Genomic DNA, 17,500 nt, shown 5'->3' with positions numbered 1-17,500 from the left:
TTTTTTTTTTTTTTTTTTTTTTTTTTTTTTTTTGGTCTAACCTGGAAACAAGGTAAATAATTTAACAATGCATGTATGTATAACTTTTTTTCTGGCTATCAGACTTTTCTGCTAGTTTTTGTTTACCTTTGATTTTGTCCTCAGTTGGTTCTGCTTTTAGAGGTCCTGTGGGTTGCTTCATTATTTTCAGGTTAAGGATTCATTTACTCTCTCCCACTGAGTCTCTGCCTTTTAATTAAAACACTCCAGAAGAGGGGTTATCTATCATTTCAGCCACAATTAGACCCTTGCCAGTAACACATGTAAGTTTAGGATTATTTTCTTCCTGCACAGAAATGGCTTAAAAGAGAGTCTTATATCCATTGATTCCATCCATACTAATTATAAGTGTTTTAAAATGACATCTGTGTTTTGGGGCACCTGGGTGGCTCACTCAGTTCAGTTTCCAACTCTTGATTTCAGCCCATGTCATGATCTCACGGTTCTTGGGGTTGAGCCCCACATAACACTCTGTGCTAACATCTAGGAGCTTGTTTGGGACTCTGTCTCTCTCTCTTTCTCTCCCTCTCTCTCTCTCTTTGCCTCTCCCCCACTGGTGTGCTCTTTCTCCCTCTCAAAATAAATAAACTTAAAAAAAAATCAAATGACATCTGTGTTTTTTTAAAAACTCATATTTATTCACATTTAGCTACCATTAATGAAATGTTGGAAGCTATGTCTCTGGGAGTTTTTCTTTTTTTTTTTTTTTAAGAGTTTTGAACTCTTCCCTTTTCTGGTAGTTCTTAGAAATGTACTGGTTCCTTATTGACTCAAAACAAGAGTCATGTGCTGGTAATTTTAACAAGGTAATTGTTATACTCTCCAACTTTCTGGAAAAAAAAAATCTAGTTTCTCATGCCGGAATCATTGTGGGAATTGGTTTACAGTTGCCAGAGGTTTTTCCGGCCAGGGAACTTCTCTTGCCAACTGTTTCTTCCTAGGTATATTTCTCTTTTATGTGTGATTAGCCAGGAAGTGGTAGTTGGATCTCATAGTCCTCTCCTTTTAGAGAAGGTGGCATACGTAAAGGAACAGGGAAGAGGCATGTCCTTGCAGCAGTAAAGCTTAACCACCAATTGCATTGTGCTCTGAAGATTTCCAAGGAAATACTTTTGGCTTACTTATGTTCTTATGTTTTGCTTAGGAGTTCTTACTGATTGGCTTACTTTTTAGGTCTCTTTTAGCCATCCACTTTTAGAATGTATAATTAAATGTTACTTTATGATTTTCTGAGGGGGTGAGCCAAGGATAAACAGTTAGTTGTATCATCACATATTTATTTCATCTTTCCTCTCTGTGATCTTTCTGCTATATCATCATCAGCCTCATTTCATCTTTTGCAATTTGGCTTATTCACCTGCTTGATTCATTAAAGTATCCATTCATTCATTCAATTGTTTTTTTGTGTACTGACTACATGCTAGTAGTTGCTAGATAGTTGCTATGTATTGAGGATATAAAGCTAGTAGTGCTAGTAGTAAAGCTAGTAGTAAAGCTAGTAGCTAGTAGTGCTAGTATTGAGGATATAAAGATTAAAAATCTACTGCATGGGTGCCTGGCTAGCTTAGTAAGTGGAGCATGCAACTCTTGATCTTGGGGTCATGAGTTCGAGCCTCATGTTGGGTGGAGATTACTTAAACAAACAAACAAACAAACTTAAAAGTATATATTCCTGTAATCCTCGAAGAGCTCATTGTTTATAGCAATAAATATCATCTTGAAAGAGTGCATATCAAATGTGGTGGGACAATAGAAGGAGACCCCAAGCCTCTGGAGGACCGGTGAGTATGGACTTTTTAGCTAAACATAAGTGCAGTATGAACCAAGAGAATAATATTTTTAAAAACCTGTAAATTTAGGGTGTATTTTAGAAATATAGGAGAAATATGAAAACTATATATAGTAATATGAAAACAGTTGAGGGACCTGGTATAATAATGTTCCATATATTTTTAAAAGAAAATACTTCAGTTACTGAGTTTTATATATTTCCACGAGTAGTTATATGTTTTATATATGCCCATTAGATTGGCTTGTTATTTATCAGTTTCAAGGCATGTATTTTTACCAAATTTTGTCTGTTTGCCCTATCAGTAATTGAGAACTGTGTTGAAATCTCTCACTATAATAATGTCTTTGTTAATTGCTCCCTGTAGTCTATAAATTTTGTTTTATATAATTTGAGGCAATTACATATAAATTTAGAATTGTTCTACCTTCTTAGCGAACTGAAACCATTATCTAATGTCCCTATTTATCCTGAATAACGCTTTTTTTTAAAATTCTATTTTTCTGATGGCATCACTGCGACCATAGCTTTCTTTTGATTAACATTTTTCTGTTATGTCTTTTTTTTTTTTTTTTTTTTTTTAATTTTTTTTTTTTCAACGTTTATTTATTTTTGGGACAGAGAGAGACAGAGCATGAACGGGGGAGGGGCAGAGAGAGAGGGAGACACAGAATCGGAAACAGGCTCCAGGCTCCGAGCCATCAGCCCAGAGCCTGACGCGGGGCTCGAACTCACGGACCGCGAGATCGTGACCTGGCTGAAGTCGGACGCTTAACCGACTGCGCCACCCAGGCGCCCCTGTCTTTTTCTATCCTTATGTTTTAGGATGACTCTTATAATTATGTAGGATATGGTTGGATTTTTTCCATCCAATCTGAGAATCTGCTTTTTTGGGGGAATATCTGACTTTTAAACAATAAGTTAAAGTTTTAAATTTATCATGATTATTGTTGACTTATTTCTACCCTCTTACTTTGTGCCTTGTATTAATCATAACTTTTCCCTGATTTTTCCTTTTCTTAATTTTTTGGGATGGATTGAAGTTTTGCTTCTTTTTCTTTTTATTCCATTCTTCCCTTTCTATTCCTTCTATTTATGTGCTCTGTTTCTGTTGTTTCAGTAGTTTTTATTTTTAAAAATTATACATAATTAAGGAAGTGTAAAGTTAATTGATATTTTAACTTTTAACTATGTACAATTCAGAACCATGGGACTGACTTTTCAATTTTGATCACTTGCTTTCTGCTTATATGCAGTTGTTCAGTATTTTAGTGCTGTTCTTTTTTAAACTCACATGTTGGTCATTATTATTCTTTTATACCAATGATTTTTGTTTACATTAGTTCATGTTTAACAGTTTTTTCTTTATTTCTTCTAATGAGTTGTATTTTTTTTAATAAGACAATATTCCTTCTCCCTGAAGTATAAACCCAATAGCTTTTTAAGTGAAAGTCTGTTAGTAGTAAATTCTTAGTTTTTGTCTATATAATAATGCTTTGATATTACCCTTGTTCTCAAAAGTTAATTTTGCTGGATACACACAGTTTTTTTTTTTTTTTTTTTTAAGTTTACTTATTTTCAAGAGAGGGAGAGAGACAGAGCATGAGCAGGGGAGGGGCCGAGAGAGAGGGAGACACAGCACCTGAAGTAGGCTCCAGACTCCGAGATTTCAGCACGGAGCCCGATGAGGGACTCAAACTCATGAACCATGAGATCATGACCTGAGCTGAAGTCACATGCTCAACTGACTGAACCACCCAGATGCCCATGGATACACACAGTTTTAACTTGAGAGCTAAATTTTCTCATAGCATTTGAAGAAATGATTCAAGTCTTCTGGCTTGTAGTGTAGATTCTGAGAAGCTTGCAGGCTAACAGGTTGTGTTTTCTGTATCTGTGGATTCATATCTTTGACTAGCTCTGGACATTTTCTCAGCCATTGTCTCTTTGAATATTGCTTCCCTTTCATTCTCTATAGCCTCTCCTTCCCGGATGTGAATTATATATGCATGGTAAGCTTCTCATCCTACCTTTTATGTTTCTTAACCCCTCTTTCATACCTTCTCTGTCCATCTTGCCCTCAGTTTCATTTTGAGCGATTCTTATGATTTATCTTCCAATCTTCCAGGTTATTCATTGGCTGTGTCTAATTTACTGTTTTAAACTCACCTACTTATTTCAACAATTATGCTTCATTAAAAAAATTTTTTTTAAATGTTTATTTACTTTTGAGAGAGAAAGAGAAACAGAGCACGAGTAGGGAAGGAGCAGAGAGAGAGGGAGACACAGAATCTGAAGCAGGCTCCAGGCTCTGAGCTGTCAGCACAGAGCCTGATGTGGGGCTCGAACTCACGAACCATGAGAGAATGACCTGAGCCAAAGTCGGACACTTAGCCGACGGAGCCACCCAGGCACCCCATGCTTCATTTTTAGACATTCTTTATCAGATCTGTCTAGTCATTTTTGATTGCCCTTACTCTTTTCTCTCCCTCTTTTTTTTTTTTTTTTTTTTTTCAACGTTTATTTATTTTTTTTGGGACAGAGAGAGACAGAGCATGAACGGGGGAGGGGCAGAGAGAGAGGGAGACACAGAATTGGAAACAGGCTCCAGGATCTGAGCCATCAGCCCAGAGCCCGACGCGGGGCTCGAACTCACGGAGCGCGAGATCGTGACCTGGCTGAAGTCGGACGCTTAACCGACTGCGCCACCCAGGCGCCCCTCTCTCCCTCTTTTTAAATATCTTTTTGTTTTAAAATATTCATAATAGTTATCTTCTATTTTTTAGTTGATAATTATAATACCTATTGTTTTTGCTGATGCATGTATAGCAATTTTTGCCTTGTCTTATTAGTGATTTTTAAAATATTTTATTTGAGTCATATTTTAAAATATTTAAAAATATTTCTTTGAATTTAATCTGCAGTATAACAACTATAAACTCTGGACAAACCAGGTGGCAAAAACTCAGAAAGGAATGTCAATCTGGTAAAAGTAAACATCTGGACCTGAATTTTGCCTCATGAGCCGCTTTTATCAGTGCCAATGATTTTCTAGCTCTTGGCAGATGATTGAGAACTGATAGTATTAAGGTCAACTCAGCATCACTAAATAATTGACCTCAATTGGTAGAGATGCTCATCCATATCCTGAGAAAGGCATTTTGCAAATGCTTTGATTTCTATGAGAACAGTAATAGGCAGACTAGGAGAAAATGCTGCATAAACTGACTGATGATATTACTGAATTCGAACAGGGCAAGGAGGCAGGGTAGAGAGGATCAAGAAAAGGAACTTATTAGATGCAGAAGGAAGATCTGAAAAGAAAAAGTCATGATTTCTTTCTTTGCTGGATTGGGGCTTTAAGCTTTCAAAATATATGGAGAAATCCTTTCTGAAATCATGGTCAGATAGACACACATGTTTCTCTTTGAAAGGCAACGTGTAACCTAGTATTTCCCCATTCTCTGCCCCACCCCCATTTCATCAGCCATCTATACTCTGAAAATGATGGCTTCTTGCAGTGATTTCTAAAAAGGTTAATATGTGCAAGACATTATTGCCTTTGAAGTCCACATGATACCTTTTTAAAAGGTCTGTAAGCCACTCAGGCTGTGATGGCACTGATCAAAAAATTTAAGCACAAGGTTTCCATGTGCTTTTTAGGGTTTTCCATGTGCTTTTTAGGGTTTCCATGCAGTAGTACTTCAAAATTTAGTGTTTATGCTATAATTTATATGTGATTTAGTTTGATTTAATCTTTCATGGAAAAATAACTGTAAACATTTTAAAGACGTAAGAGCAAGCACAATTTCAACTTTGGAAGGAACCAGTTTTAGAAATATCAGCAGCAACAAACCTATGTATGATGGAAACGTTGCTATATAAAATTAAACATTCTTAAAATATTTGTGTCAGTAGAAAATGTTATTGTAGTAAGTCCTCTGAAAGGGGAAAATAAAGAAATAAAAGGGGAAGACAATGTTAAATTTTCTTGGCTTAATTTTTAGCAACCTCACATTTCAAATGGCAAACAAAAGTAAAATCAGTTCTTGTCATCATAGACAGGCAAAATAGGAATATAGCTGTGAGTGCATTTGGTATGTTGCATATGTTTTGCATTTACAAGGTAGAACACTTTTTGAAAAATATTTATTTTTGAGAGAGACAGACAGTGCAGAGAGGATGCAGAGAGAAGGAGACAGAGGATCCTAAGTGGGCCCTGCGCCAACAGCAGAGAGCCCAATGTAGGGTTCAAACTCATGAACCTTGAAATTGATAGGGAAAAATTATGTTATAAGATGGCCGATGGGACTGATAAGGAAATTCCAGTCGCTGCCTGAAGATTCTCCTTCCAGGTTCTTCTTCCTGCCCCGCTTGCCGTGTGCCCCAAATTGCCACTAATGCAGAAGTAACAGACTATAAATTGTCCCCCATGCTTATGCTCCGGGGCTCAGAACTCTGGAGAGCGATCTCCTCGGAGCCTGCCAGTGTGCAATAAACCTCCCGACTTCCAAGATGTCCCAGTGCCCTTGGTTCTTCTGCTGGGTGATCCAGGCCAGGTTCTGTAACAAGATCATGACCTGAGCAGAAGTCAGATGCTTAACTGACTCAGGTGTCCCCAGGTAGAACACTTTTTGGCAGAAAGTTTTGGCAATGTTTTTTTCCCCTCTTTGTATGATTTTAATTGTTTATGGCTTTGTGCAGGGATAAGTCCGCAGGACCTATCAGATATAAGGTATTGGACATTTGTAGAATTTCCTTTTCAGTTTCCCTGATTTATGAGACAAATTAATAGGCATACAAAGAAGAATACGTTGGTTCCTTACTTGAGCAACTTGAGTACTGTAAGTAAAAAATGTCCATATTACTAATGATAAGGTCTTAAGATTTTATGATACCGAGCTCAGTATGATATGGCTCAGTTGTTTAAGTGTTGGACTCTTGATATCTGCTCAGGTCATGATCTCATGGTTTGTGAGATCCAACCTCATGTTGGGCAGAGCCTGCTTGGGATTCTCTCTCTCTCCCCCTCCCCTGCTCTGTCTCCTTCCCCAAAAAAAAAAAAAAAAAAAAAAGAGTTTACAATACCATGTTCTAAGACAATGAGTGAACAGAACAAGATTGCATACTGGTACTTTGCTTGGAATGAGAAAATAATGCATAAACTTAAAAAATTGATACTAAACAGCTAAGTGTTCACATTACAGTTTGTAAAACATTAAACATGGCAGAATTTGCTATTGAAGAATGATACCACAAGCCAAACCTAGTTACAAAATAGGAGGAATGAAAAAGCTACAGGAATGGAAGGAACTTGTGAGGTCACAACTGCTTCATTTAAAAAGTAAGGCCCAGAGAGGTTAAATGACCAGTGTAAACACAGCTGCTTTTGTACTGGCAGACCAAGTATTAAAACTTAGTGCTTTTGTTTTTTTAATCCCCTTCTGTTCTAGTGTTGCTTCTAAATGAAGGTGAAAGAGGCAGGTGAATATGTGCTGGCATTAGGGGGCTGTGGTGATGGCTGGTGGTGGGAAGGTGTGGGAAGGAGGGACAGTTTAGGTAAGAAGCCAGAGGATTACATAATTTAAGAGAGAAATTGATATAGTCAGCAATGTGAATCCAGAGTTGGGGATAAAGTTATTTGTGGTAAAGTTCTCAAAGTACTTTAAGGGCAATTCCATCATGCTTATGAACCTAGCCACAATCCTAACCCCCATTCTTAGTAAACATTTAAAATAATATCTATTGTCGATTCCCCCCTTTCCCTTTCCCCCCTAAATTCATTTTGTTTAAATGTGCTTCAGAGTCATCTCATTAGAAATGAACTGTATCACTTAGTGGTATAAGGATCAGATATATGTGGTAGGCAAATATCAGGAAAATAAAATACTTATTTTACTAAGTTTCAAACTAGGAATAGTTTGTTTCGTGGTTTCTAAAGCAAAAAGATAGTGACTATTAACTTTAAAAATTAAGACAATTATCAGCAAAATTGAGTTTATTTGAGAATTGAGATTTGGATCATGCAAGCTGTGGCAGAGCCCTAGGCAAGTCTAACAAACGAAGGGGAGGACCATTATTTTATGGAGAAGAAGGAGGAAGTTGGGAGGGGTTGTCTTGATGAAAGTCCAGTGGAGAAAAGTATGAATCCAGGGTGATGATGGTTTCTCATTAGCTGAGTTGAAAGGTAGTTGATTTCTTACAGGAGATGCAGTGTCTTTCCTTGCTGGGGCCTGTAACTGATGATTCTTCCTGTTGATGGTTTTATGTTGGGGTCTATAATTGACAATTCTTCGTGTAATTGACCTTGAGTGTCCCCTTCCTATCCTCCTTCCTATCCTCCCTACTCCACTTTTGTGAGATTTCCCTTTACTCACATGACTAACATATTTTACCCATTATGTGGCATTTTCTTTGCAGTTGGAATAACAAGGGACTGGAGATCAAAGAATAATTTGCTTTCTGTTGGAAATCTTTAAAAAGATTTGATAGCATGTATTTTTATACAATAATTTACTTATACCCCATGCATGTTTCTCAAATATCTGTTGTTTAGTATTGCCTATTTATGCCTTCTATACAAATGGAAATAATATGGCATTTATTAGTTTGGGACTTGCTTTTTCTTAAGCTCAACTTTATGTCTTTGAGATTTTCAATGTTGTTGCATACAGCTGCAGTTTATTCACTTTTAAAATAGGTTACCTATTGTATGAAATTGTTCATTTAGTCATAATTTATTTATCCATGCTACTGTTGATGGATATGTTTTTCTCCACTTTTTGCTATCACAGACAGTGCTGCCTCAAACACATTTGTACATATCTTCAGATGCATGTTTGCAAGATTTCTCTAGGGGGATATATATATCCAATTAAAATTTAGTTCACATATATTTTTGATTCACATTTATATGTAGCATCATTCAAAGTAGCTATTGAAATCTCCCTACAGAGATATCTTGAAAGGTCTAATAGTTGAGTAATTTTTTTTCTTATGAATGAGAATGAACAAATAACTTACAGTTAAGATCTTTTAAAGAGAAGATATGAAGGATAATGGGTTTTATGATAGTTGAGTTTCAGTGACAGGTTGAGCATTTTGGGCTAGCTCTGTAATTGCCTGATTTGGACATGAGGAGAATAAATACAGCCCACTGAAAAGTACACTGATATATTGGGTTGGAAGGGGCTATATGAGAATAGTTATTCAGAACAGGCTATCTTGGCCCTTTTCAGGATTTGGTATTTTTGATAATTTTCAGAAACACATCTGGATGGGAAATGTTTCCCACCCTTCCTTACATCTACTTTTAGGCAACTGTTTGTTGGTTCCAGTTAATTTTGACATACCAAAAATAACATCATTGACTTATTCGGTGATTCAAAAAGTCATCCAGTCATCTACTCAATTAATAATTATTTAGCACCTTTCACATTTGAGGCCTAATGCTTAAAGTTGGGCATATTATGGTGAGCAAAACAGATGGACCGACTCTCTTGGGACTTATAATTTATAGCATTAGAGACCTATATATAAGTAAAAAATTATGATGGAGGGTGATAAGTTTTATTGACGGAGGGTAGCCTAGACTACTATGAGAGTGAAGAATAGGTACTCCTGATCCATTTAAGGAAGGTGAGAGTTTTTTTTTTAAGTTTATTCATTTATTTTGAGAGAGAGAACTAAAGAGTTGGGCGGGGGGAGGAGCAGAGAGGGAGGAGAGAGAGAATCTCAAGCAAGCTCTGTGCTGTCAGCATCAGCACAGAGCCTAGTGTGGGTCTTGAACTCATAAACCGTGAGATCGTGGCCTGAGTAGAAACAAGAGTCAGACGCTTAACTGACTGGGCCACCCAGATGCCCTGAGAGATTTTTTAAAAAATATAGATTCTTGGTCCTGATTCCCAGAAATTTGGTTCTGTAGATCTGGACCAAAGAAACATGTTGTTGTTGTATTATGTTGTTGTATTATGATGATGAAGATGATGATGATTTTAACTCCGCACACAATCCAGCCAATTAGCCAAATTTAGAAAATACTGTGTGTGAGTGATTAAAATGGGCACTGATCATGGCAGGGTCTCTTAAATGAACTAGCTAAGGATGGAATGGATGGTTTTTAGATAATTTCTGCTCAGAGGCCAAAGGTTGATCTTTGTATTTATCCCTATTCAGTTGTAAATTCCTGTCTTAGGTTGTAAAAGTTAACTGCCCCAGTGGTGGGTGGGAGGGACTACCTGTACTGATAGTACACACACGGAAAGGACCTGGAATTGTTGGTTAGCTATAAACCCAATGAGAGTCAAAGGTGGGCCTGTCTGCCATGGAAGCTGCCATGATTTTAGGACACATAACTAACTGTAAGCTTAGTATTAGAGAGAAGTGGGGAAAGGTCCTCTAGGGAGGATTCGTTGGAGAACACATCTGGACTCATGTGGGTAGTTTCTAGGTTCATGTGTAAGGGGCATGTTGACAGTTGAGGTGTATGAAAGGATGTTGAGCTCCTTGATAAATATCCCTACGGAAAAGAATTAGAGAGAAATAGTTTCATTCATCCCAGAATAAGAAAACTTAGTCTACATCATTCCAGAAGAAAGAACTGGGACTAAAAAGGGAAAGTTATTTGGGAAGTAAGTCTCATTTATTCATCGACTCATTTATTCATATAACAAATATTTAGTATCTACTGTAACTCATTCCCAAAGTTGCCAAAGATATACTAGTAAACAAGATGGATTCAGTTCCTGATTTCATGAAGTTGCGATTTATTAGAAGATCCAGACAATTAAGCAAGCAGTTTAATGAAAATGTGATGAAAAGTATGGTAATGGGAAAGCCAGGATGCTATTTCCCCTCCATGTAAAACACCTTTCTGATATTAATACTATCAGAAAGATGGTAAATGATGAATACTCTGACCTTGGAGATAACTTAAGAAGAGGCTGTTGGGGGGTAATGAAGAAGTTTTGCCAATAACTATCATTAAAATCCTGTGTAACTTTTAGCATCAATGATTGTATATGGCTTTGTAACAGATTCACACTTCCTTGCTTTTTTCCCCATTCCTATCCTGTCCTTCCCTTTCTTCCATTCTCATTTGCAGTTATTTAAGTCTGTATGATGAAATGATTTTGTGATTTTCACAGATGTTTGTATATAAGGAACAGGGCCAATTCTTAGAACTGAAATCATTCGTAATTATTATGTTTTAATCTGGGCTATCATGTAATGGATAGGCATAGTGTTTATGTAAATGCACTGTGATCTGATTTATAGCTTCAGTTTTTCCCATTCCTCTTGATGATTAATGAATGCAGATGGGGACTCTTAGTGGGCATTATAGTGGAAGCCTATATATCTGGGGAATCGGGTGTGCACAAAGAATGAGTAGAATGTCAATGCTGTTTTTCATAGAACTTTTATGTGTTCTAGATAAGATTATGGTTGTTTTGATCATTATGTTTTGAATTCTTAACATGTCTTAAGTAATTAGAAAAGCTGACCTTTAATTCACAGCATTAAAAAAAATTAAATATTATGTTGTGACATTCTCAGGACTCTATGAGCCTTTCATATTTAGTGTTATAGGCTGAACTTGGATGCTGTGAAGGTTTGGGTTTGCTTTCTCTTGACCCAATGTGACTTCCTGTTTCTAAGAAAAACAGTTTTAAAGACTTTTAAAAGGAATGTCTTGCATGCTTGGCAGCTCTTGTAAAACCACATGTTAGTATACCAGTGTGAATGAAGTATATTATTTAAAGAAAGAAATATCAAAGAACCATATTGCTCGACCAAATTGGCATTTTGTTTTGTGGAAATTGGATGCCATAGAACAATCTGGTGATTTAGGAAGTGTCTGCTTTTGGTAACCAGATAAATCAGGAACCAAAAGTTTCATTTTGATTTGGTTAATCATCCTAGGTCAAGGGGACACTTGAGTCACAAATTGGGGTTTACTCTGTGCTGGAGTTGATGCAAAGTAGTGATTCTGGTTATAATGGTTTTTTGTTTGTTGCAACTTGGTCACCTACTTTGAAATGAATTCATAAATTTAGTAAATTACATGCATTCTCACAATATCCTGGAAAAAATCCAGTTATTCCTACCACTTAGTCAATGAAGAAAATGAACGTTCGTGAAGAAGCTTTGATAGTTAGATAATTCTCTTTGATCAGGAGGTTCGTGTCTCCTGGCTTTCAAGTCCTGTGCGTGAGAGCTTCTTTCTCTTGGTATTGTCCTAGAAGTTGGCTTCTCATAAATATTTTAATAGGCATTGAGTATGATTTTGTAACTACAAAGATGATTTATTCATTTGGTTAATATTCATTGAGTACCTAGTATGTACCAAGGTCTCTTCTAGAAGCAGTCTGTATGGTAAGGAATAAGGCTGGCAAGGCCTAAATCTTTTTATAAATTTATGATTGTAAAAAACTTTCATGGTGGAAAATGGTATTAAAACTCTTTGTAAATATTTATACAATGGCCACATGCAGTCTGTGCTGTAGGAACATGACGATGTTAACGATGTAAACACGCTTTTCTTCTAGGTTAGTGGATGACAGATGTGTGGTGCACCCGGAGGCGGGAGACCTTGCCAACCCTCCCAAGAAATTCAGAGGTAAGAAATAAATTTTTAACATATTTAAGATATATATATTTATAAAAATATATTTTTATTATGTGGCCAAAGGGCATGGGATCATTTTTTGTCTTAAAATAAATCATGCTAAAACTTTATTCAGTGTGAAACTGTCATATATAAATATGTCCACTGAAAATTTTTTCAAAAATTTCTCCATTGTTTCTCTTCTTTTTTTTATATGTAGAAGGATTTACATTGGAAGAAGAGTTTCAATTTTTGTTTTGCTGGACAGTAGTTTATCTGTTGAAAGGAAATCTTGGTAATTAACTCTGAAAGGCTACTTTTCAAACCAATAAATACAGCCGAATATTTATTTGTGAGACTTATGCTGTAAATGTTAGCGTTTCATGATCAACTCTTCAGTGTAGCTTTGTAAAGTCTGTAGCTGGGTGACAGTGATTTGTTAGCTCAGCTTTTAAAATGTCACTTTGGATGGCATGTAATAACTCATGATTGTCTTAGAACTCCTTTCTAAGTATAATTTTTGTGTTAGCTTGGTAATATATCAACTGAGACATTGGTCATAATAGGAGACCAATTATAACTTGACTGTTATGAAGGAAGGATTAATGGAATCTGCAGAGAATCATAGACAAACTAAAACCAATAATTACAAGCTTCTCAAATCAATTTCATAGTTTGTGTGTACTTACAATAATAAAAATAACTTTGAAGGAGCACTCACTTTGAACACACTGTGTAAGCATTCCTTCTCATAATGGTGAAAAGCAGCTTTCATAGGGGATAAAAATCTGGAGAGAGAGAGTGGAAGGGATTCCCCAGATCCCCAGACCCAAGTCAGGGTGCGCTGCTTCCTGCGCTGGGGAAGGATGTGTTCAACATTTGACAGGTATTTCCCTTGTTTCACTCCTTGTGTAGACACTTTCCATCCACGTCTCATTATAAGAATATATATTTCATTTTATCCAAACTCAGAATGTTGTGGGGGGCACCTGGGTGGCTCAGTTGGTTGAGCATCCCACTTCGGCTCAGGTCGTGATCTCATGGTTCATGGGTTCGAGCCCCGTGTTGGGCTCTGGGCTGACAGTTCAGAGCCTGGAGCCTGCTTCAGATTCTGTGTCTCCCTCTCTCTCTGCCCCTCCCCTGTTTGCACTTTGTATCTCTCTCAAAAATAAATAAACATTAAACTCAGAATGTTGTGGAGAGAGTGACAAAAACAATAGATAATTTTTGAGTTAAATTGGTCACTTTGAATAAGAAATCCAGATTTTTCTCTATGTGGAGATATTAACATAAAACAGGCTGTGGAAGATACACTGCACCATAAAACTACGTACTAGGGACCCTCCCCTAACCCTGGGCAGCAGAGGTGTTCTCTCCACCGTCCTCACTGAGGATGGACTCATGATAAAACTACGCTGAAGGAGAGTCAGCAGTGCGTCAGGTGAGTAGAGTGGTAGCACATTAAAGATAAAAAGAAAATTTTTCAGGGCAAACTGGGACAACAAATCTGTGTTTGTAACAGGAAAAAGCATGGGGTTCAGGTTTTGACTGTACCGCTCACTGGCTGTGTCATTGTAAGTAGGTCACCTAACCGCTTTGAGCCTCAAAGGACATTTGTCATTGGCTGATGGGAGCAGGGGTGGGTAATAACAAGAACAATGCCCACCACACAGAGCTTTCTGAGGCCTAAATCTTTCCAGAGAATAAATGTAAAGTGTTTTAAATCATTACAGAAATGAGAGCTAACTTATAATAGAAAGGCATCATGTATTTCCTTTTAACGTATTTGACTCTGCTCTTAGATTGTAACCTCTTTAGGGACAGGATTCTACTCTTTTCTTTTTGTGTTTTCCAGGCATTTGCCCATACTAGACATCCAAAAAATAGCCATTAGGTGCTTTTGGATGAGACACCCAAACTCTCCCTGGGGCCAAGTGACAAAACTTGGTTCCTGGGACTGCTCCACACTTCACTACCACAAGATTGGATAGTCTTACTCCTCTGTTGGTAAGGGGGTGGGGGATTCCTCTTTTACAGATAACCTTCAGGGTTTGTGGCCACCTTTTTTTTTCTTTTCCTTTTTCCCAGTGAAGTGAATTGTTTTAAAGCATTAAGATTATTTTAGTGTATGTGAAGGAACACCATGGTAACACTCTGTACCCGGTAGGTAATTATATACAGATGCTTGGTGTCATTATTCAGCAGGCGCTGGCTCAAAGTATGAATCACTCAGGTGCTCTAGCCCGCCCCTGGAAGGCTGGCTTTTCCCGTAATCTGATACTTTAGGTCATTGTCCTTACTAGTTTGCTCTTATTTTCTATCTTATTCCATTCATCATTGGAGAAGGAGGGCCCCCGCTTTTTTTATTGGGGATTTAGGGTTTCCTTTTATCTTAAAGCTCTGACTCTTTTCCGATGATTCTTGGAACTCTGTCATGGCAGAGCCGTGGAGGAGAATTCCGAGTTGGGCTTGCCTCTGCCTTGGTCTCCAGACTACTCAGAAGCCACAAGCAGGCCTTGTTGTCCCAGATGTCATGTTTTTCGGCATAACTTGTCCTCTTACAGCTCTTGCATTGCACCGTTCTCTGCCTGTGGTGTATTTCCCTGTGCCCTCTGGCTTTAAAAACCATCGCTTTTTCATAGATTTGCCGCCCAGCATCACCACCCCTGCATTTCCAGACTCCTCTGCCAAGTTTCCAGAGCACCCTCCCTTATTGTTACTTTTTAGATAAGGTGAAGAAACAATAGCATATCACAGTTCCGCTACACCTCAGTTCCTCTCGCCTCAGCCACACAAATGATATTCTGAAATTAATTTGGAAAGATTTTTGTTTTTCACAGTCTGTTATTTGTTCAAGTGAATCATATGGTTTTAGAGCTTCTAGGCAATTAGAAGTTAATCTACTGCAACTCCCCCAGTGTTTGGAATGAGGAGGCAAAGTTCCAAAAAGGTTAAAATGATTCTCTCCAATACACACAATTATACAACGAAATATTCTTTTGACTATGTCACATTGCCTCACATATGAACAGAGGAAGCTGAATTTTAACAAATAACTTCCCAAGGGCTATTTAAAACCTGACTGATAGCTATTTTTTCAGTAGACACCACAGAATCAGACTAATAGTAACAGAAGCACAGTGGCTTTCTCTTGTGAGTGCAAAATTCCTTTCATGGTCAAATATTGTCTATTTTCTTAAAAGATAAACTTTAAACTTTGGAATAAATTCAGAAGTACAGAGGAGTTGTAAAAGCAGCATAGAGAGTTCCCTTTCACCCAGTTTCCCCTTAGGTTAGCATCTTACATCACCAGGGTGCATTTGGTTATGCTAAGAAATTACTATTTGTACATTATTATTGACTAAATTTGAGACTTCCTTTGGATTTCACTAGTTTTTTGGCTACTTTCCTCTCCTTATTCGTGATTGCATTCAAGATCCCACAGGGTATTTAGTTATCATGCTCTTTAGTCTAATCTGGTCTGTGACATTTTCTGTCTTTCCTCATTTTTCATGACCTTGATACTTTTGAAGAATGCTGGCCAGGTATTTTGTAGAATGTCCCTCATTTGGGGTCTGCCTAATGTTTTTGTCATGATTAGACTGGCGTCAAGTTTGAGAAGAATACCACTGAGCTTCACTGCCCTTCTTGCAACATATCAGGGACACAAAATATCAACATGTTTGATCACTGGTCCTGATTTTTTGATATACAATTTAATCCTCCTTTATACTAAATTAATCCTCCTTTATACTAAATTATGGCAATTAATCCTCCTTTATACTATACAATTTAATCCTCCTTTATACTAAATTAATCCTCCTTTATACTAAATTATGGCAATTAATCTTCCTTTATACTAAATTATGGCAATTATTTTTGTTGAATTTATATTCTTTTGATTTTCCTTCTTTTCCCCCTAGTTCCTTTATATACTTCTGTCCCTACCCCTAACCTCTACTCTGTAGTAAGCTCTTCTCTGATGTGGATTTTTCTTAAAGTCTTTGCTCTACTGATACACATACATTTTATTTTGGAAGGAGAAGCTAATATAAATCAGGGCAAAAGAGGCTGTGTGTCCTTTTATTACCATCAGGGTGATAAAATATAGAAGTAATAGAGGGGTGCCTGGGTGGCTCAGTCGGTTAAGTGTCTGACTTCACCTCAGGTCATGATTCCATGGTCTGTGACTTTGAGCCCTGCATCAGGCTCTGTGCTGACAGCTCAGAGCCTGGAGCCTGCTTTGGATTCTGTGTATCCCTCTCACTGCTCCCCACCCTCTCTCTCTCTCTCTCTCTCTCTCTCTCTCAAAGATAAATAAACATTAAAAAAAATTAAAAAAAAAAAAGAAGTAATAGAGAACCCAGGAAGCCACCCCCCCACCCCTCCCCAGAGGGACTGAGGGAAGAGAAGATGGCCCCTTCTTCTGGTTGATTAGATACTCCCCAGGGTTGGCCTTGGCCCATTTGGTCTTGCAATTTTCAGCTCTTGAGATCTGTGGTCATTTGACATGTGACTGTTTCATAATCTACCATGCCTATCAAGTGGACACATCTAGCAAGCAAAAAGTCATTCTGAAGCAGTCAGAATGCTTCCGGAATTAGAGCTAAAATAGAGAAATCTGCTCTGTTGTGCAACACTAATGTAGGTAGTGAAAAATCAGGGACTTGGGAGAAGATTGACAAGATTATTTCTTCAACTCAATTCCTTTTCTTCACATAATTCAAGGAAGTCTCTTTGAAGGCTGGGACTGTCACCTTTTGCCTCCAGTCATGGAGGTTACACACACAAGTGCTTAAGTGAGAAAGCCATCTTGCAAGGAAGTACCTTTGGATTTTTGTGTAGTTGACCATGTCAGCCTTGCGTAACACAGTGATTCACCAGTATGAGCCAGTTTAACGATTGCTGTGTTGGATTTCTTCAGAATTAGGGTTAGTGTAATTACTTGATGATGACTGAAACAATTTCAGATTTGAAATAACATTGGTTGAGCATTTAAACCATGCTACGCTGTGCTTGGGGCTTCCTATGCATGATTATGTGGTAATTACAATAACCCTATAAAG

At 37.5% G+C, this 17,500-nt stretch overlaps 1 protein-coding gene across 6 annotated transcripts in view; it reads left to right on the top strand.

Moving 5' to 3' along the window:
- ITPR2 (inositol 1,4,5-trisphosphate receptor type 2) overlaps positions 1 to 17,500 on the top strand; it is a 508,939-nt gene that overhangs the window by 26,502 nt on the left and 464,937 nt on the right. For 4 of the 6 annotated variants that reach the window (XR_006708628.1, XM_045463013.1, XM_045463012.1 and 1 more), the window contains exon 2: positions 12,376 to 12,446. The exons of 1 other annotated variant lie outside the window; for it this stretch is intronic. Coding sequence is in view for 3 of the 5 variants with exons in the window: in XM_045463013.1 (XP_045318969.1) it covers positions 12,376 to 12,446 (71 nt within the window). In the remaining 2 variants the exon portion in view is untranslated. Of the gene's footprint in view, positions 1 to 12,375; positions 12,447 to 17,500 lie in introns of those variants that run through there. One more of the 6 variants, XM_045463014.1, reaches the window with a different exon arrangement.

This window comes from Leopardus geoffroyi, chromosome B4 (genome assembly GCF_018350155.1).
Source record: "Leopardus geoffroyi isolate Oge1 chromosome B4, O.geoffroyi_Oge1_pat1.0, whole genome shotgun sequence".
NCBI classification, from domain to species: domain Eukaryota; kingdom Metazoa; phylum Chordata; class Mammalia; order Carnivora; family Felidae; genus Leopardus; species Leopardus geoffroyi.
The sequence above is the reverse complement of the archived record's forward strand: the minus strand, read 5'-3'. Positions and strand labels throughout refer to the sequence as shown.